The sequence below is a fragment of the Perognathus longimembris genome, chromosome 5, assembly GCF_023159225.1.
Source record: "Perognathus longimembris pacificus isolate PPM17 chromosome 5, ASM2315922v1, whole genome shotgun sequence".
Lineage (NCBI taxonomy): Eukaryota > Metazoa > Chordata > Mammalia > Rodentia > Heteromyidae > Perognathus > Perognathus longimembris.
The window spans coordinates 53,424,258-53,451,975 of record NC_063165.1 but is presented as its reverse complement, the minus strand read 5'-3'; the positions used below and the strand labels follow the sequence as shown (position 1 = coordinate 53,451,975).

Here is a 27,718-nt window from a genome sequence, read left to right as displayed (position 1 = left end):
TCTCCATGTGGGGATAGGGAGTGCCAGTTTGTAATCCCAGTTACTTGGGAGATAAACATTTGAGAATCGAGGCTAGGGATTGACCAGGAAAAAGTATGAGACCCTGTCTGAAAAATAATCAAACAAAACAAGTTAGAAGCATAGCTTAAGTGGTAGAGTGTGTGCCAACAATCAATCAAAAGGCTCTGGGTTCAAATCCCAGTACTACTACTACTACTATACAGAGAGAGAGAGAGAGAGAGAGAGAGAGCGCTTGAGCTTCCTTTTCTTCCAAAGGCTAATACTCAGCTGTCCTGTGCTAGTCTCTGCTGAGGGCTGTGGACAGCCAGGGACGATTGGGTGGATGTTCAGGAAGCACCCTGTGAGCCAGAGACCCCAGAGCATCTAATTACACCTGTTTCCCCCACACCACATTTCTCAACTCACCACTACGACATTTGGGCCCCGTCCTTTGTTGTGAGACACTATCTATGTGTCCTGGGACACTTAGGAGCATCTCTGGCCTCTACTCCTGCTAGGTGCCCATGGCATCCTCCACCTCAAGTTATAATAGCCCAAAATGTCTCTAGACATTGCCAAATGTTTCCTCAAGGGATCAATACACATGCATGCATGCACACATACACACATGCACAAATGATTGATTTACCAAAAACTATGAGTAAACACCTCCATTTTACAGAGAAGGAGACTGAGTCCCAGGGTAGTTAACAGATATCATACACTGAGTGGCCGAGACAGGATTCAAGTCCTGGTCTTCTGTCTCTGTGCTATTTGCCCCATCGCTGGACGGAGTACCTGGACACAGTTACTTACAACAGGTAGAATCATGGCCATGTTTAGACTATGCAGAGAAGGGCTGGGAAGGAGTAAGAGGAATAAAGTCCTAGAGTAGAGTTGGAAAGAGAGGTGAGTGTTGGATTTCATATAGAAGGTGATCTTGAGATGAGTAGGACCAGGCACCAGTGGCTCCTCAGGAGGCTGAGATCTGAGGGTTGTGGTTCAAAACCAGCCAGGGAAAAAAAGGCCCTGAAACTCTTACCTCCAATAAAGCAGCATAAAGCTGGAAGTAGAGGTATGTCTTGGGTGGTAGAGCACTAGCTTTAAGCAAGAAAGCTCAGGAACCACATGCAGGCCCTAAGTGCAAGCCCCAGGACTGGTGCAAACATACAAAAGAATACCATCTAGGAAGCAGGTTCAGGAAAAACAAGGAGAGAGCACTCCTAACACTGAGTTTGTCTAAAGCCCAGGTCTGTGACAGCACCCCACAAAGGAGGGCTGAGACATCTCTCTGAGAATGTGACACCTCTCTGCAAACAGCAGGGAGCCACCAGAGGTGTTAGAGGGAGGAAGAAGCACAATCAGAGCTATGAAATAGTCATGTGGCGTGGTCAGGTTTCCACATTTCTTAGAAGGTTATGGAAGCACTGGTCCTAGTGTGACAGGATGTGGCTTCCATATAGGAATCTCCATGGGGGAAGGACCACATTGGAGTGCCCTGGAGACCCAGCTGAGTGGGCCCAAGGAAGCCACTGGTCCCCGGGAGAGACATTTCTCTGTTTCAGAGAAAACAAGATGGCACCCAGTCAGCCCCCACAAGTGAGACCTGTGAGTGCTGAAAGTGAGAGCTGATTCACCACCCACAAGCCCGGTGACCTCAGGGCTCACCTTCCACCCCCTGGGAGAACCAGAAGGGCCAGGCTTGCCTCAGGGCTCTGGAAAACTCCTGCATGTGTCTCCACTCTACTTAAGAAGCTGAGAATCCAGGAAACTGTAGGTCATGGAATCGAGACTACAACACACATGCTTGTATATGTGCTCTTGCACGTGCGTGCACACTCATGCACATGTGCATGCTCACACACAATCTCTCACAGCACCTCTGGAGATGGAGTTATCATCCTCACATAGTCCACCTCTGAGTTAGGTTAGAGTGGCAAAGTAAAAAAACATACACAGGGCTGGGAATGTGGCCTAGAGGTAGAGTGCATTCCTAGCATGCATGAAGCCTTGGGTTCGATTCCTCAGTACCACATACACAGAAAAAGCTGGAAATGGCACTGTGGCTCAAGTGGTAGACTAGCCTTCAACAAAAAAAAAAAAAAGCCAGAGACTCTGCCCAGGCCCAGAGTCCCAAGCCCCAGGACTGACAACACACACACACACACACACACACACACACACACACACACACACACACCCACAAAGTGGAGAACCTCCAGGGTTGGCCAGGATATGCATGGGCCCATGCATTGCTGATGAGAATTTAAGTTGATAGAGAGATAGCTACAATTCAGACTGTGTAATCCCATTCAGCAGAGGGACATGATATCGCATGTGCACAAAGCTATGCAGTCACTAATGCTCAAAGAAGTCCTGTTTGTAACAACAGACCACTGCAAACAACATACCTGTCCGCCCATGCGCAAGACAATTCCTAACAAGGGCTGTGGAGGTGCTTTGCAAGTGTCAGGTCCTGAGGAAGAGGAAGAAGAGGAAGAAGAAGTGGAAGAAGATCCGTAACAAATAGCCAACTCTGAAAGATGAGATTATATCTTTATTTGATGAGGAGGAAGACATACTAGAGATATTAGCAAAATGGAAAAAGCAAGTGGGGATTGATAGACAGACAGATAGACAGACTGACAGATATAGATATAGATATCCATTTGTCAATCACATAAAATCCAGAGATGGTATGAAGCTGTCTGCCTCTGGGGGCCTCTAGAGCTCTCACCTCTGCTGAGTCCCTCCACCTCCCTCTTTCCTTGAGATGCCTCCATTTCCTCTCCCTGTGGCAGCCCCTCCATCCTGGAGGCATCGTAGGCCATGAGGCCCCCCCAAGCTCCCAATAGATGGCCCATGGTCCCAGCTAGTCCCACAATCCAGGCTATCCTCTGAGTTTTAGTTTGCTCTTGGAGCAGCAAATCTCATAGATAAATTGGCATCTCTTTTACTCAGGAGCATGTCAAATAACAGGACTGTGGTGGGGTATTCTGCTACATCTTTACCTATCTCGCTTATCTGTGTATGTGTACATTTGTTTGTGTGTATGTGTAACCTTTCCCCAATGCAGATGAGAAGAAGCAAGAAGGAACAATGAGAGAACATATTTTTATTTATTTGGTGTGTGTTTTGCATTTCTGCACACCTGTATAGAATCATGTCTTTGTCATTCCTCCCACAGTTGGTCTTCTTTATGGAAGGATTTTTTTTTTCTCACCCAATTGAGTACTGAAGATATAGTTAAAAGAGCTCGAGATAAAGCTCAACCATAAGGTGCTCAATAGGCAAGAATGAGGCCTTGGGTCTCATCTTCAACACAATGAGGAGGAGGGGAAGAGACGGAGGAAAGGAAGGAAAAGGGAGGGGAAGGGAGGGGAGAAAAACATAAAGTCTGTGAGAAGCAGTGCACAGGTTCTAGGTGGATAGTGTGCTATTTGTAAGGGACTTGACCATCCCAGGAGTTTGGTGTCTGAGGGATCCTGGAAGTAGTGGCAGAACAACTGTATATACATGTCAAAGGCCTAGAAGGTACTTACAGAACTGTTTCAGTAGTTAGCAGTTTATGATGAATTGCATCTAATGGGTTAAGAGAGATATTTTAAAATACAAAAATAAATTCTGTTTTGTTTTTTTTAATATTGCTTCCTACTAAACTGAAACCAGCTTCCCTGGAATCTCCAGCAAATGTTTCATTTGGGGTGCCATCATGCCTGACCTCACACAGGCATGGGACCTACAAGAAGACAAACGCTTCGCAGAGCCCTCTTTCCCTGCACCTTTGAACACACCATACTTGGGCGCTTGTGCTCTCGCGTGTTCTCTCTCTCTCTCTCTCTCTCTCTGTCTCTCTCTCTGTCTCTCTGTCTCTCTCTCTCTGTCTCTCTCTCTCTGTCTCTCTCTCTCTCTCTCTCTCTCTGCCGGTCCTGGGGCTTGAACTCAGGGCCTGAGCACTGTCCCTGGTTTCTTTTTGCTTAAGGCTAGCACTCTGCCACTCAAGCCACTTCTGGCCTTTTCTATTATATGTGGTGCTCAGGAATTGAACCCCGGGCTTCATGTATACGAGGCAAGCACTCTACCACTAGGCCATATATCCAGCACCCACACTTGGGCTCTCTTCTCAGCCATCGATGCCAGCGCTCACTCAGAAACCTGAGCATTCCCTGAGCAGCAGACCTTGGATGAGCTGCTGATGTTCAGAAGTGGATTCATTCTGAGGAGACTCTGCCTTGTCCACGGTCATATTCAAGTGTAAGACATCTCAGAGATAAGGCCACACAGGAAGCTGCAGAGCCTGTCTGGACCATGAGAGGAAGGCTTTCCCAAGGAGGTTACACTTGAACTAAAGTATGAAGAGCTATGGTGTATTTGGAAAGGCACAGAGCTGTCAATGCCCATTCACTGTGTAACATGTGAGAAATAGTGCAAGAGGGCAGAGGGCCAGAGCATGTGCAGAATAAGTACAGACATCATCCTGGAAGAGTACAAGGCCCAGCACAGAAAGGGTCTCTCCAGCTGGGATGTATTCTGTAGGCCACAGAGGGCTGGCAGCATTTATCAAGAGAAAGATGGGGCCAGTGGTTTTTATCCAGAGGAACATCTGGCAGTGTCTAGAGACATTTTTGTTGTCACCACTTGGAGATGAACTGGCATCTAGTGGGTGGGGGCCACAGATGCTGCTAACCATGCTGCAGGGCTCAGAGCAACCCCCTCCACACCCACAGCAAGGAATTATTTAGTCTGAGAAATGAAGGATAGCAATGGTGAGAAATGTTGACCAAAGGATAGACCCTTTGGCTAGCAGCATAGGCATGGGTTGCTAGGGAGATGAAAGCAGGAATACATGATAAATAACGAGCTCAGTAGCTCATGTGGAAGATGTTGAAGACCTAGGCTAAGAGAGGACCAGAGGATGGAGAAAGAAAGACCCAGTCAGTCGGCTGCATGGCAACAATGAATTGGCAAAACATGAGAATGGATATGGTGGCAACAGGGGGTGACACGGTAGGGCTATGGGGGTATGACTTTAGCCACCATAACCAGGTAAACCAAACACAGCAAGAACTTAAAAGAGGTGGATGTTTGCTTAATATCTATGAGTGGAATGGTGGCTTCATTGCCCTGGGGCCCAAGATGCTATCTATTAATATCTCTGCCATCCTCGAGGTATGGTTGTCATTTTATAGTCTAAAACCACTGTTCCAGATCTTGTCTTCACATTCAGAGTCCAGCTAAAGAAAAGACAAGAAAGAAGAAGCAAAAGGCCCCATCCTGCCATTTAAGAGTATGATGTAGAACACTCATATTGTGTTGGCCAGAGCTTAGTCACTGGGGTTGCTCCTACTTGCAAAGGAAATGTAGTCTTGAGCTGAGCACCATGTAAAAACAAGTCTGTAGTGGCTCTAACTGCCTCTTGGTCCCCATGTGAAAACTCCAGTCATGACCTAACTCACCTGATGAATGCAGGGTTAGAAGGAAAGTCAGGTGTGAAATTGGTGCTGAGACTTGGCTGGTGGCAGTGCCTCTCTCCCTCCATACCCTCCCCTTTGCACGAGATTGATGCTGTCAGCCACCAGGAAGTCTTCGAGGAAATGACCTTACCATCTCCCTACTGTCCCAGAGGGGTAAAATTCAGGGTATATAAAGTACAGTCATGCAGCACCTAACAACAGGGATGCCTTCTGATCAGTGTGTCGTCATTGTGTGAGCCTGGCAGAGGATATTTACACGAATCAAGGTGACATCGTCAGCACTGGCAGATATAATCTTTACAGAACTACTGTCATCGCCGTCCACTGTTGACAGAAGCAGCATTATGTGCACATGACTGTATTAAGCACCGCATGAGGCAAGAATGAAGCCAGAAACACTGAAAATATAGGGAAGAATAATAATGGGACGAGCAGGCAGTCACCTTCTTAAAACCCGCAGGGACAACTCCCAGATCCGTCTTCCTCCCTACCCAGTTATTAGTGGTGTTTCTCAAAGACAAATCTCCTAAGCTTGCTCTAGTTTCCAGCATCTGCTCCAGGGGATGAGGATGATGAGGATGAGGATGAGGATGAGGATGAGGATGAGGATGATGATGATGATGATGTTGATTTTGGGGGTCATGAATGTTTGCCTGGGAGCTGTGGGTAAAAGAGACAGCATTGCACATGAGCTGAAGCAATACTCACACCAACATCCTAGTTTACAAATCAGGCAGAGGCTCTGAATACATATACTCCAATAAGCACATGAAAGAATACTCAGTATCACTCTCCTTAGGGAAATAAAAGGCAAAATCACAGTGAGAAACCATCACATGTTCATCAAGATGCTATGATGCAAAAATTGAAAACAAGGCTGGGTACTGTTGGCTCACATCTATAATCCTAGCTCCTCAGGAGATGGAGACCTGAGGGTTGTGGTTGAAAGCCAGCCTAGGCAGGAAAGTCTATGAGACTCTTCCCTCCAAATAACCAGCAAAAAGCCAGAAGTAGAGCTGTGACTCAAGTGGTAGTGTCCCAGCTTTAAGCAAAACAAAAACCACAAAAAACACCCAACACAAACACACACTCACACACATACATACATATTCAGGGACACCGCCCATGCTCCAAGTTCAAGTGCTAGATCAGCACAAAAAATAAATAAAAACAGACAATAACATGCTTGCATAGATTAGAACAGGTGGACATCCTATGCACTGCTTGTGGGAAGGTAAAAAGTACAGCCCCTGTGCACAACAGTATGGCATTTCCTCAAAAAATGAGACATAAAACAGCCATATCAGCAGGCTCCAACAGTTCACTTCTGTAGTCTTAGCTACGCAGGGGGCTGATATCTGAGGGCTGAGGTTGGAAGCCAGCCTGGACAGAAAATCTATGAGTCTTATCTTCAAGTAACCACCAAAAAGCCAGAAATGGAGCTGTGGCTCAAGTTGTATGACACTAGCCTTGAGCAAATAAGCTGAAGGATAATACCTAGGTTGTGAGTTCAAGCCCTAGTACTGGCACACACACACACACACAAATCATCCACTTCAATTCTAGATGTACACTTAGAAGAATTCATATAGATCTAGTGCATCATGCATATGGCATTATTAACAATATCCAGTAAATAAATACAACTTTGTTCAGTTTATTGTTTATAGTGGTAGTTGGGTTTGAACTTGAGACCTCACAATTGCTAAGAGAGGACTCTACCATATAAACCATGACCTGCTCTCTTTTTGTTTTTCTTAGTTCTTAGATAGTTTCTCACATTTTTGCCCAGGACCAGCCTATCCTCCTACCTATACTTCCCTTGTAGCTTCAATGCAGATGAGTACCACCATTCCATTACTATTTGTTAAGATGAGATCTCACTAACTTTTTGCTCAGGCTGAACTCTAAAGACTATCTTCTCTGTCTCCAATCTCTACCTCCCAAGTAGCTGGGATTACAGTCATGAGCCACCATTTTCAGTCTCTTTTTTCAACTTTAAAAAGAAAAGGAGTCCTGAAAACATACTAAGTGAAAAAGTCAATAAAAATAGAAACAAAAAAATCATAAAAGAATATTATTACATGATTTTGGTCATAGGAAGTACACACAATAATCAGATTCATAGATATGACCAAGTAAAATGGGGTTGCTAGGGAGCTGGGTTGGGAAGTTGGGATTAATACTTAATGAATACAGAGTTTCAATTTAGGGAGACAACAAAGTTCTAGAGCTGGATGGTGCAGACAGCTGTATAGAAATATGATGTACTTAATGCCACTGAATTATGCTTTCAAAAATAATCAAGAAAACCAGGCACAAGTAGCTCTTGTGTGTAATCCTAGCTACTTAGGAGTCTGAGATTGGGAGAATCCCAGTTCAAAGCCAACCTAGGCAGGAAACTCTGTGAGACTCTTATCTCCAAGTCGCCAGGAAAAGCCAGAAGTAGAAGTGTGGCTCAAGTGATAGAGTGCCAGCCTTGAGTGAAAAAACTAAGGGATGGCATCCAGGCCCTGAGTTCAAGCTCCCGGATGAGTACATAAAATAGGGAAAATATATAATCAAGACAGTAAATTTATCAGAATAAATACTTGGGAAAAGAAAGGTTTTTGTTTCTGCTTTTTTTTTTTTTAACAGTCCAACAGGATTTATTGGAGAGGAAAGCCCGAGAAGGGCAACCCAATCTCCTCAGCCAGGCTGTAGGGGAAATGGCACACCCTACTCCCCTTACAACTACAGTCCCTTTAAATACTAGGCAGGAAATGTGAAGATGGCTCAATCTTATCTTGAGTGGGAAGTTCTAAGGTTTCAACAGCATCTGTGTTCGCCATGGGCCTCAGCAGCAGACAGGGCATTGGGCTCAAGCTCCCCTCCAAGACCACCAGGTGCATTCGTTCCGGAGAAAGAGGAGGGGAGACGAAGAAAGAGGAGGGGAGACGATTGCGTGGGAGGGCAGCAAGGACAGTTCTAAGACGTGGCTGTCAAGGGAAAGGTGCTTTCAGTTTAAGTCATCTCCCATTATTATTCTGGTCTCCCTCGACGTGATCACCATTTGCTTCCCTCAACCTTGATGATGCTCCCAACTCCTTTGACCTCCAACATGGTTTCTCCTGCTTCTCAGAACACGTGATGCATTTTATCAGTGTTGTGATGATTTTGTTCTGGTTTTACTAATTCTTCTGGATGGGGAACTTTTGAGGAGGAAATACATAATCTCTATCTTCTGTCTTAAAAAGAAAGAAAGAGGCTAGATCATACAGGCTCTTATATTTCTATGTACCAAACAGGGTATACTTTGTCAGTATATAATTATTTTAGACTATTTTTCTGTAAACTGGAAGGTAGCAATATGTTGATCTATGGCTAAAAAGTTCCCTTTAAATGTATTCTCCATTTATTAAAGACAACCTTGTGGCTAAAAGCTGAATTATGTCAGATTTTGACCACAAGGTCATAGGCACTGAGCAGTGGAATCCTCAATCGTTCTGTCCTATGTTCTAAAGTGTATGACTTGTATGACTTCAGATTCTCTCCACTGCATATCCTTTCCTCGAGCTCTGACAAGGCCTTTGTGACCCTGGTTTCCACACCAGCAGTCCAATGGTAGAGCCAGTCTCTCCAATCAAAGTGTTTGGCCACTGCAAGCCTCATTTTCCTCTTCCATTCTTTCATTTCTTTAAGAAATGAGAAATAGGGCTGGGAATATGGCCTAGTGGCAAGAGCGCTTGCCTCCTACACATGAAGCTCTCGGTTCGATTCCCCAGCACCACATATATGGAAAACGGCCAGAAGGGGCGCTGTGGCTCAGGTGGCAGAGTGCTGGCCTTGAGCGGGAAGAAGCCAGGGACAGTGCTCAGGCCCTGAGTCCAAGGCCCAGGACTGGCAAAAAAAAAAAAAAAAAAGAAATGAGAAATAGACTATTTCTCAGTGTTGTGAAACATTTCTCATATAAAATGCTTAAATCATATGCCTGGCAGACCACAGGTTTTCTTTTCTTAAAGAAGCATTTATTAACAGGCAGGGTTCATGCAATAGGCTCCCAAGGCCCATGGTAGAGTTCACAGCTCAACAGTCTACCCAGTTTGCAAAGACAGGACGACCAGGGTGGTGGAAGACGTGAGGGAAAGCACTGAGCCTGGGTTCTTCTGCCCAAGCCGGCTGGTGGGGTGGGGTCCCTGGCTCCTGCCTGGCTCCCACCCGCCCAGGCTTCGTTCCTTTTCCACAACATGTGGGGCTCCAGCCAGTGGGCCTGGGTGGTAGCCAGCCTGGGGCTCAGCAGAAGCAGCCAGAGCTGGCTAACCTCCCAGAATGTGAGCTGAACCCATGTGCACTGGGACCCCGAATGTGAAGGCTGATGTGGGCACAGTCTGTGGAGATGCAGGAGAAAAGGAAGGGGGAAGGGTGTCAGCCAAGGCTTCAGTAGAGTAGGAGACTTCACTGTGCGCCCCGCCCCCCAGAGAGACAGGGGATCTCCTATGCCAGGCTCTGTCCCAGATGTAGATCCTCCCCCCGCCCCCCTCAATACACACAGTAACCCTTAAGGGAAATTATGTTGGTGGCCATCATTTTTTTAATGAAATGTTATTCTGTGTAACTAAAAATTAGTTTGGCTGAGTGCTGGTGGCAAACGCCTATAATTCTAGCTACTCAGGAGGCTGAGATCTGAAGCTCGAGGTTCAAAGCCAGTACCAGGCCAAAGCAAAAACAAAAACAAAACTCTGTAAGGCTCTTACCTCCAATTAAGCAGCACAAAGCCAGAAGTGGTGCTGTGGTTCAAGTAATAGAGAGGCTTGAGTGAAAAAGCTAAGGGATAGCACCCAGCCTTGAGTACGAGCTGCAGTACTGGCACAAAAATAAACTAGTTCTTTCTGAAAGTATTATGCAAAAATAGCAAGTTGGGGCCTGGTCCTGCACCTGCATGGGCAGGCCATAGAAGCCACTCTCTACCCTGCCTGACTTCTTCCTTCACCTGGCAGGTGTGGTCTAAGCCTTTGAGGAAGGTCAGTCTGTCTCACCATGACAGGAACATGAGCCATCTTCTTGTCTCTATAATTTTGTCTTTTATATTTTTTCCACATGTTTTCTATAGTTGGTTTACAATGGAGGAAACATTCCTTGAATTCTCTCAGCGTTAAAGACCCAGTTCTCCATGCATCCCAGCAATGTTTCTCAAGTGGGCCTAGAGTGATTAGGGCATGCTTTGTCCCCAGGTGAGTCATGTTGATCAGCTCCAGGATAGGCTGGACCATGGCCTAGATGAACAAAAGGCCCAGCAAACCTTTGTCACCTTTGGCTTGTGTCCAAATGGACATTCTGGTTTTCTGGCTCACAGCTGATGTTCTACCACGTGAGCCACGCCAGCAACTGGGTTTTTGCTGGTTTATTAGAGTCTGGGGGACTGAGACATACAAACAAGAATTTATAGTACTTAAACTTAAACCCAAACCCTAGCCCTATGTAAGAAGAAGAACAGATTGTCCAGTTTAGAAATTGAAGAAGGGGCCAGAAGCCAGTGGTTCATGTCTGTAATCCTAATGACTCAAGAGGCTGAGATATGAAGATTGTGGTTTAAAGCCAGTCTCCCCCCACCCACCCAAATCCAGAAGTAGAGCTGAGACTCAAGTGGTAGAGCACTAGCCATAAGCAAAAGAAGCTCAGGGACAGTGCATAGGCCATGAGTTCAAGCCCCAGGACTAGCCTTCCTCCCCCCAACCCCCCAAAAAAGGAAGGAAGGAAAAGAAAGGACAAGAGAAAGACAAGAAAGGGGATGGGGGGGCTGGGGATATAGTCTAGTGGCAAGAGTGCCTGCCTCGGGTACACGAGGCCCTAGGTTCGATTCCCCAGCACCACATATACAGAAAACGGCCAGAAGCGGAGCTGTGGCTCAGGTGGCAGAGTGCTAGCCTTGAGCGGGAAGAAGCCAGGGACAGTGCTCAGGCCCTGAGTCCAAGGCCCAGGACTGGCCAAAAAAAGAAAGGGGATGGGGTGGGCGGTGGTCAGGTGCTGAAGGGCTTTAGAGGAGTGCTGGGATGATGAAAAGAATGAGGTGGGGTGAGTACTCCACACAAGGAGCAAAGTCCCAGGGATGGAAATGTGGACTAGTGGTAGAGTACTCGTCTCGTATACATGAAGCCCTGGGTTTGATTCCCCAGCACCACATATATAGAAAACGGCCAGAAGTGGCGCTGTGGCTCAAGTGGTAGAGTGCTAACCTTGAGCAAAAAGAAGCCAGGGACAGTGCTCAGACCAAGAGTCCAAGCCCCAGGATTGGCAAAAAAAAAAAAAAAAAGGAGCAAAGTCCCCCCAGAAGGAAGAATAGGGCTGGAGGAGGGGTGAGCGTGTATAGGAAATTATATTACAACGCCTCTGTACATCTGTCCAGTGACTTGAACTTTTCCCATAGGTAGCTAGGAATCAGCCACAGTGCTGATTGTAGTTGTTTAATACTTTATCAAGCTCTTGGTCCACCTGAACCCACAGACCACAGGATTTCCTTCCTGGCATGCCAGCCTCAACAGCTGTTGTCTAACCCGTGAGCTCACCAACTGTCGTTTTCAGCTTTGATGTCCTAAGGACCTTGATTCTGGCTTCTTTTTCTCCAAAGGGTTCAAGAGCGTTTGAAGACAGTTAACAGAAAGGGGGATGGGGCTGGCTGCAGGAAGAAGGGAAAAGTTCTGCTTGGTTGGCCTAAAGCAATTTGCTCAAGTTGCACTTAATTGTACATTTTAATATGAGACTTCCAAATTTTATACCTCAATAAAACAGAGAAGCCTTTGAAATGATTAAACACCGCCATCATCCTCAAGGCTGGAGCAGCTTCCAGCGCGTCCCTACACCTAATTAAAGGTCGGGACCGGAGCGGTAAGAGCTGTACTCTGCTTAATCAGTGCAAGAAGGAACAGGTCTGTGCCCTGTGTGACCGCAGGCTGCCACAGAACACCTGGCCACATGGGCTGAGGCTAGAGAGCCCCACGCATCTCCCCACCACCCGCCAAGATGGTGCCTGGCTCCTCCCCTCTTCACACCTGAGCTCCTCCCACTGAGCAGCTCTAAAAGGAACCTCACAATAAGCAGGCTAATGAACTTGGAAGGCCAGGGGTCTGAACACAGACCTTAGCAAATCACTTCCTTCTTTGGGTCTCAGTTTTCCCATCCATAAAGTGGGGACACTAAGGTAATTATATATGGCAGCCTGCGAGGCTATGACAAAGTCACATCCTTTTACCCCATTGTATCTGGTGAAGAAGAAGGAAAGAGAGAAGGAAGGAGGAGGAGAAGGAGGAAAGGAGAGACTTAGCAAGCAAAGTGTGTTCACTGTATACATGCCTCTACCTGGGCTGATTTTAGATCCTCTTGACTCTGCACATGATATATGTGTACTTGCTTTGTTCAGCCCAAGTAGTTATTTTTTTTTAATTGATGCCAATATTGGAGTTTGAACTCAGGGTCTTACACTCTCTCTTGGCTTTCTTGCTCATAGCTGTTCTACCACTTGAGCCACATCTCCGGATGAGTTTTTGTTTTTGTTTTTTTTTTTTTTGCTGGTTAGAGACAGATTCTCACAAACTTTTCTGCCTAAGCTGGCTTCAAACTGAGATCCTCCAAGTCTCAGCCTCCTGAGTAGCTACAATTTTAGGCGTGAGCCACCAGGGCCCTAGTGAGGATTTATTTAACATAGCTAAAATGACAGTAAGGAGCCTAGATTCCCTGTCAGCACTGTGACCTGACTTCTTGGAGCCACAGACATGGTCCTCCTGCTACTAGCTATTTCCTTTCTAACATCCAGGGAACAGACATCACCTTGCTTCTTACAGTGGCAGCGCACAGGCAGGCTTAGTGTGAAGGGCTCCCAGTGAACAGACAGCAGGTAAGATGGACCCTAATGAGAGTCCGTGTGAGGACAGAGCTGGCAGAGCGTGCAGGCAGGGACTTCTGAGCTTTCTGGCTCTGACCTGCACCATAGCCTTGCGAGGAGGCATTGCCTCTATGGAAGGCAGAGGTGGAGACCTTCAGGCCCCCAATCTGCCTGTATCCGCTTTCTGAACAGGTCAGAGAACTAGAAATCCACCTATTCGTATTTTTGTATTTATTCTTGTAACCCCTGGCTCCAGAAAGGATTTAGGCAGTTCAAATCAAACAGCATAGCTTCAAAGAGGGAAAACAATAATGTAGGGACAACAGAGAACCAGGAATGAAGCTGAAAAATGGACACTCAAAATTCCTTTTATCATCATTCATCCTGCAGCACATAGGTGACATATTAGGCACTAAACAAGCCATTTCTCATGTAGAGGGGTAAAGCGTGGCTGGCACACAGTTTTATCCTTCTTCCCACCTGGGAGACAGACATGAGGCTGGAGGTGGTGGGAACAAGAGCAGAAATGGTAAGGATGTCAAAGACGCTGTGGAATCACCTCTGCACTGGTCAGAGGGCCCATGAGGACAGCTGTCTCCAAATCCTTGGTGGGGCTCTGACGTGCACTGGACCATCATTCTGATGTAGAGGGCAACTGAGGCTAAGGACTCCATGAGCCTGCCTTGAAGGAGCAAAGATGGAGAAGAGAAGGCATGGCAGGGACTGAGGTACTCTCAGGAGTCAATGGCTGGGAAGAGGCTGAGCCAGGTGAGGGTAGCTGTCTGGGGTGAGATGTGAAACCTGATGGTTCCTTCTAAGCCTTCTAGCAGGAAAGGAGGGAACGGAGACCAAGTCTGTTTATGGGGCAGATACGAAGGTGAGGGACCACAGAGGGATCAACATAACCCAAGGGCTTGGGCCAATGAGCATTTCTTCTAAGGATTTTTGACAGTGGGCACTACTACTTAGTCCAGATTCCCAATGCACCTTCTAGCAACAAGGAGCCATGAGGTATCTACTTACTCCTATTTATGTATTTATGTTGGTGGTACTGGACTCAGTCTTTTGAACTTAGTCTTAGACTTGCTAGACAAGCACTCTACCAACTTGAGCCATGACCCCAGTCCTTTTTGCTTTAGCTATTTTTCAGTTAGGGTCTTGTGATTTTTGCCCAAGCTGGCCTCAGACCAGGATTCTCCGGTCTCCACCTTCTGTATAGCTGAGATTACAGGTGTGAACCATCACATGCGACCTACAGGGAAGCTTCACATATCCTTTCCACGGAAGTGATCATGGCCCCAACAGAACAGGAGAGCAGCTCCACCCAGGACCCAGGCTCTGTTCTGTGCTTCTCTTGCTCGTTTGAGGGATGTATTTGTGACTATAAGGAAGAGTAGAGGGGTTGAGAATATGGCCTAGTGGCAAGTGTTTGCCTCATATACATGAAACCCTGGGTTCAATTCATCAGCACCACATATATAGAAAATGGCCAGAAGTGGCGCTGTGGCTCAAGTGGCAGAGTGCTAGCCTTGAGCAAGAAGAAGCCAGGGACAGTGCTCAGGCCCTGAGTTCAAGGCCCAGGACTGGAAAAAAAAAAAAAAAAGGAAGAGTAGATGGACCAAGTTTCTCTTCCAAGGAACTCTCCCTAAATATTATTCCTCTCATCTGAGCTTTTAAACATCAGACAGCCATGAGACCAATCCTTCCTTTTCAACCCAGGGCCAAAGTGTAAGGAAGGCATCCCTTCCCCAGAAACCTACACATACACTCTCTGGAGTCCACACTTTCTGTGAGCTTGGTTGCCTGAAAAGAGAGGGCCCTTAAATACAGGACAAAGTAGCCATTCAATTAATCCGTGTAGAAGCAGGAATTCCTTGGAAGAAAAGAAGGATGCAAGGATTGAACACAAGCAGGCATTTACGCGACATCTACCCTCACTTTATAAACCAAGGCCAAAAGGCTGGGCTCTGTTTAGAAGATGACACTTTTGGCCAGTCAGGAGAGAATGACTGTGGTCCACAGTGAGGATGGTCCCTAGGATTCATCCCTACCTTCCCTCTACCTTTCCTCAGTAAAGGAGGTGCAAGGGGCATCTATGCATGGTTTCTTCCTTCTCACAGGTTCTTGGGTCTGGTCTCCAAGCCTTCCACACTGCTTTGATCTCTCCACTGCTCCAGCCTCAGCAGCAACCAAGGACCAGAGAAGCAGAGAATGTCTTGGGATATGAAAATGCATCTCCACTGAGGAATGGAGTCCAGACAAAAGCATAGGTATAGGTCTCAGAGCTAGAATGAAAACACAGATGTGCCAAGAGTGCACAGGCACCGTCCTCCCTCTCTGGAAAGCACCTGAAGGCAACACTTCTGCCCCAGGGACGAGAGCACCTACTGTCCTGACCCTACAGGGAGAGACTCAGTCCGGGGGGAAGCCTACCTCACTATGTTCTGAGAGTGGAAGGGAGTTTTCCAAGTGTGGCCACTTCTCAGATCACAAAGTTTTTTCTCCTCTGCTACCACCCCCTCCTTCTCTTCCTTCTGTTCTTCCACCTTCTTTTTTTTGTTTTTGGCCAGTCCTGGGCCTTGGACTCAGGGCCTGGGCACTGTCCTGGCTTCCTTTTGCTCAAGGCTAGCACTCTGCCACTTGAACCACAGCGCCACTTCTGGCCGTTTTCTGTATATGTGGTGCTGGGGAATCGAACCCAGGGCCTCATGTATACGAGGCAAGCTCTCTTGCCACTAGGCCATATCCCCAGCCCCTCTTCCACCTTCTTCTTCTTGAAGCACTAGGGATTAAAGCCAAGACCTCATACTTGCTAGGCATGCTTACTAGCCTTGTTATCATTTGTGTCATTATCCCTGTCCTTTTTGCCTTTAGTTTGTTTTTCAGCTAGAGTCTTGTGCTACTTTTGCTGTAGCTGGCCTTGAGCTCATAATCCTACTGTCTCCTTCTGATTAGCTGGGGTTACAGGTGTGCACCACCACACCTACTTTCATAAAGCTCTTTTTCACCAAAGTTCTCACCATGATTGCTCCAAGGACTCTTACTCCCAAGCCAGCCCCAGTGACTTATGTTTGTAATCCTAGGTACTCAGGAGGCCGAGTTCTGAGGATGGAAGTTTGATGCCAGCCCAAGTAGACAAATTCAAGGGGCTCTTATCTCCAATTAATTAGCTAAAAGCCATGAGTGGAGATGTGGCTCAAGTGGTAGAGCCCTAGCCTTGAGTGAAAATGCTAAGGGACAACACCAAGGCTGAGTTCAAGCCTAGTACTCTCTCTCTCTCTCTTTCTCTCTCTTTCTCTCTCTTTCTCTCTCTTTCACACACACACAGACACACAGACACAGACACACACAGACACACACACACACAGACACACACACACAGACACACACACACAGACACACACACACACACACCACCTGCTCCTAGCCATCAGCTGGGTCCTTGCATTGTTGCAGTGTCCAGGTGCTCGAGGACATCCTCTTTCCAGGAGAGAACCACCATGAAGCCCCAGTGGTGCCAGCAGCCAATGCTGGGCCCAGCCATGGCAGAGTAAGACCAGGGACCAGACAATCTAACTCCACAGGGCTCCTCCAGTCACTGGCCACAAACCTCCCTCAGGAGGAAAGGAAACACCTCCAATCCAGACATGTTTCTACTAGGTATGGCAAGAATATGGGGACACAGAAGGGACAGGCACACCCACAGAGGGCATGAAAACAGTAGGGTGGACATTTACATTCATTTCCTACCTGTTCTGGAAAGGATACTTTTTGTGGCTGCTTAAGTGTGGAGGGAGGTGAGGATGCAGGATACAGCTTGGGAGGGAGGGATGTAGTAGACAAGGAAAGGAAAAGAAAGGAAGACAAGGCAGGGGAAGGGAAATAGGAGGAGAGCACCTGGATATAGGAGCCAGACTCTGGATTCAGAGTAGCCTCTGAGCCAAACTTCCTGACAGATGGTAACACTAAAGCTCAGAGACAGGAAGGGAATAAAAAATCACACAACTGGCTAGAGTGAGAATTGAGCCCTTTGTACCAATGATAGGATTTAGATCATAGGAACACCTCATCACCTTTTGGACTTCTCTGATCATGGTCTGCAATCTTGTGAGGGCTAGTGTGATTTTCAGGCCCCCTCATCTGCTGGAAGGCCAATAGAGTCACCCACAGAGCAATACACTGGGACCTTTATTAGGAAAGGAATGAAACCTGGGACAGATAAGCTGGGACAATGGGAAGAAAATGGACAGGCCAGAAATCTGAAGGACTGGCTAGCATATTTCGGGAGAAGAAACAGGAAAGGGGGAAAGCAGACACATGCCTTGGCTCACTCATTGTTTCAACTCTTCAAGGCCTCCACGTGAAGCTCCAGTGGAGCTTCCCCAAAGTCATTTGGGATGATGCAAACCAAGGTGGTATGGTGGAGTTTTGAAAGGCCCTCCCCTGGAACAGCCAGCTGCAAAAGGCCTGTTAATGGAACAGCTGGTCTGACATGTTTGTCGGAGGATGTGGATTGGCCCCAGGGTGTGCAGCACCCAAGCCAACACCATCCCAGAAAATTGTTCTTCACAATGGTGAAGTGCAGAGCAGCTCTACGAGGTGGTGGCCAGTGTCTCAAGTGACCAGCACCTGGTTGGCAGGTTACACCCATATCCACCCAGGTCAGCACAGGGCAAAGTGATTAACCACAGACTACCTGAGGTGGAAGGGATGGCAAAAAAATATTTTCCAGCCACTGTCCTGTCTCTATCCACCACCTGAATTCCTCCCATCATAGCGATGAATGGTGTCTCAGAGGCAGGAGCTCAGTGTGAGGGCAGGGCACATACCACCTTCCATAGTGCATACCAGCTTCTTCCTCAGCAAAACCTTCATCCTCATTATCTCCTTCCGGTCCATCCTTTGAGACCTCAAGGAACAAGTCTCTTCCCCTTCCTTATATCCATCTGTTAAGTAGAGTCTTTCCCAGGCTGAGCATCTCTGCCTCTTCCAGCCTGTTTCATTGGGCCAGTCCTGGGACTTGAACTCCGGACCTAGCATTCTTTAGGTTTTTTGTCTGTTTGTTTTTGCTCAAGGCTAGTGCTCTACCACTTGAGCCACAAATCCATTTCCAGTTTTGGGGGTGGTTAATTAGAGATAAGAGTCTCATGAACTTTTGAGCCCAGGCTGGCTCTGAACAAGGATTCCCCAAGTCTCAGCCTCCTGAGTAGCTAGGATTACAGGCATGAGCCATTGGCACCTGGCTTTTCTGCTAGATTTTCTTGCCTTGTCTGTGGTTCCCAGCACTGAACAGAACACTCAAGCTGAAGGCAGGTGTTATTTTTTTTTCCCCCAGTCCTGGGCCTTGAACTCAGGGCTTGAGCACTGTCCCTGGCTTCCTTTTGCTCCAGGCTAGCACTCTGCCACTTGAGCCACAGCGCCACTTCTGGCCATTTTCTGTATATGTGGTGCTGAGGAATTGAATCCAGGGCTTCATGTATAGGAGGCAAGCACTCTTGCCACTACGCCACATTTCCAGCCCTGAAGGCAGGTGTTATAAGTCATCCTCTTCCTAGAAGGTGGCTTTACCCATGTGCTCCTCCTCTGGTCTTCTCTGTGCCCACATCCTGAGTGGAGATAGGACAGACACATTTTCTCAGAGAAACAAAAACTATGGGCATCTATGACTTGTAATTAGGTAGGTGAACCAAGGTTCCATTCTCCAAAACCCTAATAAGAAATAGGAGCTCTTCTCAGAACTCTGAGAGCTGTGGATCAGAAATAGCCACACCTCCAGTGGCATAGCATGTGTTGAGGCTGGTCTCCATTGGGTCTGGATGCCAGCTTCCATATGCCATTCTCTGAATAGTGCCTATCCTGAGCACCTACTATTTGCCATGCCCCCCACCCCCGAGGGAAGATTGTTGTGGGGGGGGGACTTGAGCTTGGAGTCAGGGCGTTCTTTAGCTTTTCACTCAAAGATGATGCTCTACCACTTGAGCCCCACTTCCATTTCCTGCTTTGGGTTGGTTAATTATAGGTAAGAGTCTTATGGACTTAATCTGTCCAGGCTAGCTTCAAACCACAATCCTCATATCTCAGCCTCCTGAGTAGCTAAGATTACAGATGTAAGCCATCGGCTGCCAGCTGGTCACGTGTGGCTGTTGCCTCAAGGAGCCTCAATGAGGAAATTAGCCCATACAGATTTACAATGACATGCTGGATGTCACGGTGGAGACAGAAAAATGGGAAGGGTCATTTCCTATCCTTGTTGTAATAAATAATCATAAACTCAAGATGGGTCTCACTAAGCTAAAATTAAGGGGTCAGTAGGGCTATATTCCTGCCAGAACCTCTGAAGAGCTTATGTTGGGGATATTGGGGCTTGAACTCAGGGCCTAGGCACTGTCTCCAAGGTTGCTTTTGCTTTTTGTTTGTTTGTTTGTCAAGGCTAGTGCTCTCACTTGACCCACAGCTCTACTTCCAGCTTTTTAATGATTAATTGGTGATAAGAACCTCATGGACTTTCCACCCTAGGCTGGCTTTGAACTGTGATGATGTCAGCCTCAGATGTCTGCCTCCTGAGTAGCTAAGACTACAGGTGTGAGCTACCGACAGCCAGTTAGGTTGTGTTCTTCCTAAGTACAACTGGGAAGATCTCCAGGACAATAACTTGGAACCATTCCACTCTCAAAGTTGGATGGTTGGCAGAATTTCCTCTCCCCTGATTTATGTCAACTGAGAAGAATTTAAACTAAGGTGGAATTTGAACTTGGGTTTAAGGGGATCAGAACAGAAACACTGACACCCCCGAACCCCCATTGGTACTTAGGTTTGAAGTCAGGATCCTTCACTTGCTAGACAGACAACGTACCAGCGCTTTTCGCCTGGGCTTTTGCTTGGGACTAACCTCAGACCTTGATTCCTCTAACTCCATCTCCCGAATAGCTGAGATTATAGACACAAGCCACCACACATCTTTTCACTGGAAACATGCCCTTTTCTGCATGCCTTTTCCCTCCTTGGCTGAGTTGCCACCTTTGCTCCTGGGTGGCCTTTGTGCCAGGCAGCACTATTCAGGTTCTACTCTTGGATGGAGGGCTTGGAACAGACACCACCACTCTGCCCTCTTGCAGAGCAGGAGCAAGGGAACCTGTACTCAACCATTTCCACTTAGGATGCACTGATACATCCTTTGATTCAGAACACACTGACAAGAAAGCTGTCCACTGAGTCAGTGGACAGCTGAGGCCAATTGTCTGTCATTCCTACCATGTAGGATGCTCCTGTGGGCTCAGAATGACTCCTGTTTGGTAGGCCTAAGTCAGTTGCTAGTTTACAACGGCTTGCACTTTTCTTTTTTGATTTTAGGCTGGCACTAGGGCATGAACTTAGGGCTTTCCACTCTTATTTGGCTCTTTTGCTCAAGACTAATGCTCTACTACTTGAGCCACATGTCCGCTTCCTCACCTTCCTCTTTTCTTGCACTTCCTTCCCCATTCACCAATCTTTTTTTTTCCTGCTGTATTATTCTCTATTCCCTTTTCGTTCTCCTTCCATCACCCACATTCCCCACAAATAATGTCAGTTCTTGGGGAGTCCCCATCAGTCTTGAGGGTCCAGGGGCCCCAGGTGAGGATCTCTATGACCCTGGCGTTTACATCTCCATAGTCAGTCAGCAGACCCCGTCTGGGTGGCTGTCCCTGTCCATAACCAGAAGAAGCAGGAGTGGGTGCCTCAGAATAGCTGTGGTATCTGAGAGACTGCGACTCATGGCAATTCTGCCAGTTGTAACCTTAGGAACTTACTCCTCACTCTGAGCCTCACTTTGCTCATCGGTAAAGAGGAATGATGACATGTACTCCCAAATGGTTGTAAGGTTAAACTTGGCCTCATGATTTTAGGCACACATTACCTGTTCAATAAAGTTCATTGAATGTGGCAGAAGCCTCCCAAAGGTTGAAGTTGGAAATATCAGTGTCTAATATTGCTGGGGTAATAAAAACCCAGGAAGCACCCAGAAGCAGCATTGCCAGGGAGGTGGAAGGGGTGGTGGGGAGTCCCTGGGAAGAGGCTGCTCATTGTTTTCTCCCTGTGGGCATCAGCCTTGACATACTGGACCCAGACACTGGACTCAATTAATGTTTTGTCTCTTTATGAGGTTGATGGGATCATCCTGTAACATTCCAGTGCCTAATGAGGGGGTGTGCAGCTTCTGGGAGTCCTGGAATCTCCCTGCCTTTGGCACACCCTGGGAGTAATGGTGATTTTTAAAAGCTGGGAAGCCCAGAGTGACTTCTCCCAAAACAGACTGGGTCAATTCCAATATTAGCAGAGGTCTAGAGTCCAACCTGCAGAGTTTCTTAGGAGACAAGTCAAATGTAAGACAAAATAGGAGGTTGGGGAGTGTGGTGGTTATTTGTTGAGTGTGCAAAATCCAAGAGGACTTCAGAGCAAGGAAGACTCAATTCTTACCAAAAGACATCAAAGTCATTTCCAGAGGTGGAAACTTGAAGAAATAGATGGGCTTTCAAACAGCCCATTGTCTCTCCCTTGAAAGGCCCCACTTAGATGGTGGTTAAGGAAATTGGAATGTTATAAAGCCATAAGGTTATTGTCAATGGGAAAGGATCATCAATGGACTGGAGATTTCAGCAGGCTTATTCAAGAGAGTCCAAGAAGTGGCAGGTAAGGAGGAGGAAGCCATACCCCGTGTGGATAGAAAGGTGCTATCTTCTTGACATAGCTACAGAGAGGCCTGAACAATGGTTGCACCCGGTAGGACGCAGGACAGGTCTAAGACATGAGAATGAAAGGCAGGGAGTTACTTGAAATCTGCTGTATAACAGTTGCCTTTGCTTCCATCCTTAGGAAAATATACAACAACGCTATGTGGAGAGCTTAAAATGTCCTGGAGAAGCAAAACTTCCATAAACATTCTGGCTTATGGAGGTTCCCAGACTCCTTTCAGTCTGCTATCCCCATATCTGGAAGGAAAGTTTACAGTCAGTAACCCCTACCAATATGCACAGAGCTCATGAAGATAGTTATTTCTGTTGCATCATTTCTGATCTTAGAAATTAAAAATATAATTATAGAAATTAAATTTTTGATTCATTGGAAGATAGTGTTAATAAGCTTCCCAGGTGAGATTAAAAAAGATGAGAGAAAAGAGAAGACAAAAATAATGGTCAATGGGCTGGGAATGTGGCTTAGTGGTAGAGTGCTTGCCTAGCATGCATGAAGCCCGAGGTTTGATTCCTCACTACCACATAAACAGAAAAGGCTGGAAGTGGTGCTGTGGCTCACATGGTAGAGCACTAGCCGTGAGCACAAAGAGGCTTAGGGACAGTGTCCAGGCCCTGAGTTCAAGCCCGGGACTGGCAAAACAAAAAAAATAATGATCACAGAAGTGGACTTGTAGCTCAAGTTGGAGAGCACCAGCCTTGAGAGAAAAGAGTCTAGCAAGAGCAGGTGACACTGAGTTCAATCCCCAGTTCCTTCATTAAATAGTGAATGGGGTGCAAGGGACTCATGACTGTAATCTTAGCTATTTAGGAAGCTGATATCTGAGGGTTGTGATTCAGCCCAAAGTAGAAAAGTCTATGAGACTCTTATCTCCAATTAATCACCAAACAGCTGTAAGTGGAGCTATAGCTCAAATAGCCTTGAGAAAAAAACAAAAAACAAACAAACAAACAAAAAACCTCAAGGACAGTACCTAAACTCTGAGTTCAAAAAGTCCCAGAAGCAAATACAGAAAAGTACAAAGGGTTGTTTTTTTTTTTTGGGGGGGGGCACCTGTACCAAGGCTTGAATTCAGATCCTTTAGCATTTTTTGCTCAAAGCTGGTGCCACTTGGGCCACACCTATACTTCTGGCTTTTGGGTGGTTAATTGGAGATGAGTTTCCTGAACTTTCCTGTCCAAGCTGACTTAAAACTGTGATCTTCACATCTCAACCTCCTGGAGTAGCTAAGATTACAGGCACATGGCTGCTCTTACTTTTAGAAATCATTATGCCAGTAAATAATTGTTCTTCCTTTACTTGCAATAATTATCATTTATTAAGTATTTATTGTACACAGAATACAGGGTTTAAGTCTTTATGTGTTATTGCCTCCATTCACACAGTAGCTCTATGAGGCAGGAGCACTACTCACTCCTTCTTCAGGGAGGAGGGAATAAGGACTCAGAGGATGTATCCTATTGTCCTGCCCAAAGTCCTGAGCACTTAGTAAGTGTGACACTGGGAATGAAGTCACAGCTGTCAGCTCTCCAGCCCATGTTTTAACCACTGCCTCTCACCAGCCTGGACAGGTAATTAAAGCAACAAGGGTTTAACTGCTTTCAATTGGTAAAATAAATAAGAACGTGATACAAACCCAATAAACTGGAAACCAAGCTTATCATTACATTCATGAATACCCATCACATGTTTGCTGCTCCATAAATGCTTATGAAATGAGGTGGCATTTAGTTCTAGGAAATGAAAACCAAATGACACATTTCACTGAGGTAAATAGAGCAAGTGGAAAGTCACAGTCGGTGACTGGAGCACGTTGAGCAGTTTCCAAAACATTTGTGGGCACACCCTGATTCTCCAAATCTGTTTGGAGACCCTCCTCAAGCTACTCTTGGGCCTCCTGGGAGCTTCTATTTCTCCCTCAAATCTCTTTCATCTTCCCCTCTCCCCATCTGTCAAGGGCACTGAGTTCCAGGAAAAAGCTCTGTTTTCTTCTCTCATCTTGTCAAGGAAGAGGCTTTTCCTGGAAGATTTGCTGAACGACTGGAGCCCAGCCTTTTCCTAAATACCCCTTCCATCAGACACACAAAGTAACTGCGGGGCAATGGGAAAAATGGAAAGAGGTCTACTTTTCAAGTAAGAGACGCTAAGCACAACTCATTCTTCCCCAAGGAAAGAATCATCACAGAGATAGAAGGGACATTGCTTCATACAGGAGAGAGCCCTAACTAGGAGGTGTGTCCTTCCTCTCTCTCCATCAGACACCAAGCAGGCACAGTGGGACAGGATGGGCCCCAGCAAGTTATGGGATAAGGGGAAAGAGAGGCAGGCTAGCTGTCCTAATTTGCAATTGAAAGGCTACTTCAGGGGAGGGGGTGGGGAAAGGAGAGAAGGGAAGACTGGAGGAACTGGAGGAAGGAGCTGGAGGGAGATGAAGAAGTGGCAGCAGAGAGGAGGAGGAAGGACAGGAGGGGTAGGGAGGAGAGAGGGGAGAAGAAAATGGAAGAGGAAAAGAGAAGGAAAAAGGAAAGGAAGGAAGGACAGGGAAGGAAGGGGGAAGGAAGGGAGAGAGAAAGAAGAAAGGAAGGAAGGCTAGAAGGATAAAGGAAAGAAGGAAAAAAAGGACAGAAGGGAGGGAGGGAGGGTGGGAGAGTAGAAACACTTAGCCTGGCTACTCCCTGGAGCCACTTCTGAAAATACTCTGGTCACATTTTAACTAATGGCAAGGTTTCCTCGGTGACTCAAACAAGGGCCCTCTCTTTAATTAATTTTCGAAAGAGCTGACCAATTTTAAACATGGCAAACACAATGACCCCAGTTATGATGGCCTGGGCTGCTAAAAGCAGAACATAAAGCCCCCAGAAGAGACTATGACGATCTTGACGTTCGCCAGTGGCCACCAGCTGGGTCCATACCCAGGCTTCTGAGCTAGTAGGCAGCAAGGAAGGGAGAGTGGTTTCCAGGAGGTTCTGGGCTGGCGATCGTGGTGGCAGCCCTCGAGGGCTGGGGCACCACGGGTCACCCTCCAGCAGGGCCCAGAGCGACAGGCCGGCGCGCAGCCTCGGGCCTTGGCACTGTGGGGACTCGTCTTGGCCCATGAGGTCGGGGTGATGCCGCAGCCACTGGAGGAATGGCCACAAGCCACAGTCACAGAGCCAGGGATTGTGCTCCAGCCGGACCTCGGTCAGCTGGGGCAGATCCCCAAACACGTCACCCGGCAGCGCCTCCAGCTGGTTGTGGTCCAGCCAGACCCGCTCCAGGCTGCTAAGGTTGCGGAAGAGCGTGCGCGGCACGGCCCGCAGCCTGTTGTGGTGCAGGGACACCTGGCGCAGGTGGGAGAGGCCGCGCAGCAAGGCCTCCGGGAGGGAGGCCAGGCCGTTGGCGTGCAGGGCGAGCGCGCGGAGCTCGGCCAGGCCCCGGAAGGCGCCTGCAGGGAGCGCGCTCAGGTGCGGGCTCAGAGTCACCCCCAGCGCCTGCAGGCGGCTCAGGTTGCGGAAGGCAGCGGCCGGCAGCGTGCGCAGGTGGGTGCGGTTGAGCCACAGCTCCCGCAGGCCTGCCATCTCTCCGAAGAGCACCTCGGGGATCGCTTCTAGGGGGTTCTCGAACAGGGTGAGCAGAGTCAAACTGCGCGAATGAAGAAAGAGTGCGGGGGGCAGAAATGCAAGGTGATTTCTAGAAAGGGTCAGCGAGCTCAGGTTGCCCAGGCGGTCGAAGGCACCGGGCGCGATGACACGCAGGTGGTTTCCATCCAGCCGCAGCTCCAGCAGGGCCCCCAGGTTGTCCAGCAGCCCCGAATCCAGAGAGGCGAGCTGGTTGGTGTGGAGCAGAAGTTTCTCCAGCTTCGCCTGGGCTCCAAGCAGCCCCTTGGGCAGGTGCGTTAAGTTGTTCCTCGACAGATCCAACCATTTCAGGTTCCCCAGCCTTGTGAAGAGGTCCGGAGACAGGAAAGCCAGTTGATTGTGGCTGAGAACGAGCTCCTGCAGGTTAGCCACTTTCTGAAATAGGTTTTGGTCAAGAGTTCTCAGTTCGTTGTGGTCCAAAAACAACTGTTCCAGGAGCACCAGTCTATCCAGGAGCGCCCCGGGAAGATGAGTGATTCTGTTGCGCGACAACCGGAGGGTTTTTAGCTTTATCAGGTCATCGAAAGCGCCGGGCGCAATGGCGGAAACGTGGCTGTCAGAGAGTATCAGGCGCTGCAGGACCGTCATGCCACTGAAGCTGTGGTTCTGCAAGGCGCCCTGGCCCATTCGGAAAAGGAGGATGTGCGTGAGGTTGGTGGGCAGGCGCAGCTCGGCGATGCGCGCCACGTTGCCCCCGGAGCACTGCGCCGCGTCGCGGAAGACACACCGGCAGGCTTGGGGACAGGGGATGGGCTGGGCGCGCAGCAGGGCCAGTGCCGCGCACAGCAGGGTGCTTCTCAGCATGTCTGGAAAGGCAACAACAGAGGCCGGTCAGGTCATCCGGTGCACGTGCACAAGGCACACAGCCCTTTCACCAGGGCTCACGCTGCCCTTGGAGCACATGCAAGGAAGGCAGAGAGCGGCTTGGCTAGTGAAGAGACGTTTCACGTCAACAGATTCCCACCCTTCCTTTCATTTTCTACTCGGCTGAAGAACTGCATTTCAAGCGTTTTGCAAGCTAAACAAGAGATCAAATCTTGGCAAGGGCGAATTCACCCTTCTCACGTTCTGGTTCACAGACCTTGCAGCATGATGGAAAACTTTGGTGGAGCGCTTGACTTTATCATTTAAGCAGAGTTGGCTAGAACGTACCCAGGATTGACTTTACCAGTCAGGAAGGAGACAGGGAAGTCTGCACTTTTCCCCCCGCTAGATTCTCTCCCCCCCCCCCCCCATACCATACTATCATCAAACACCCAGTTTGCTCCACTGACACCTCAAACAGCAAACACTTAACATCTGCTTCTAAGAATAGCAGATAAATACTAGCCCATTAACACCATGAATGTTTTTCTCCACACTGTGCATTACCTACACTTACTCCTTACAATAGCTATGAGCTGGGTATAATTATCGCCAAGGAATTTGAGCTGGGTGTGGTGGGATGTGACTACAATCCCAGCACTCTAGATGGAGGCTAAGGCAGGAGGGCCATGAGTTTGAGCCTTAGCCTGGACTACATGCAAGATTGTCTCTGAAAACCAAAAATTACAAAAAAAAAAAAAAAGGTTAATTAGGATCATGTGCTTAGAATTGGAAGGCAGCATTTCTGACTTATTTATTCTAATAAGGATGTACCATTTCTAAGATGCTAAATAAAAATTAAATAGTGGCATTAAATACCTGTGGAATTCAATACCAGTCCACCAAAACAATATTTCCCAAGTGAAATTTTATACAAATTGTTTCTTCTACCCATTTTTCTTTCTTATGTATATACACAGGCTAAGCCCTCTAATTATACTAATTTAAGGGAAAAAAAAATCAGCCTTACCTGGAGTGGCTGTGTACCCCGGAGCGACTGTGAGGCTTGTAGATGCACATGTGACTGAGCACTTTCCAAAGGAAGAAAGAGACCATCTGCATCCTGATGACAAGACTTGCCCAGAAGAAAGGACTCTATCTTACAGGGCATATTCTCATTTTTCCTGAAAAATGTCTCCAAACTTAAGATGCTACATAGAACTTGAATCCTACTGTCAAAG

At 47.5% G+C, this 27,718-nt stretch overlaps 1 protein-coding gene across 1 annotated transcript; it reads right to left on the bottom strand.

Annotated features, from left to right (window-relative positions):
- Positions 1 to 222: 222 nt before the first annotated feature.
- On the bottom strand, positions 223 to 26,477 carry Gp5 (glycoprotein V platelet). The gene is made up of 2 exons (XM_048346925.1): positions 24,680 to 26,477; positions 223 to 252 (listed from the first exon to the last, which is right to left on the bottom strand). The coding sequence occupies exon 1, from the start codon at positions 26,475 to 26,477 to the stop codon at positions 24,795 to 24,797; it is 1,683 nt and encodes a 560-aa protein (XP_048202882.1). The 3' UTR covers positions 223 to 252; positions 24,680 to 24,794.
- Positions 26,478 to 27,718: the final 1,241 nt, after the last annotated feature.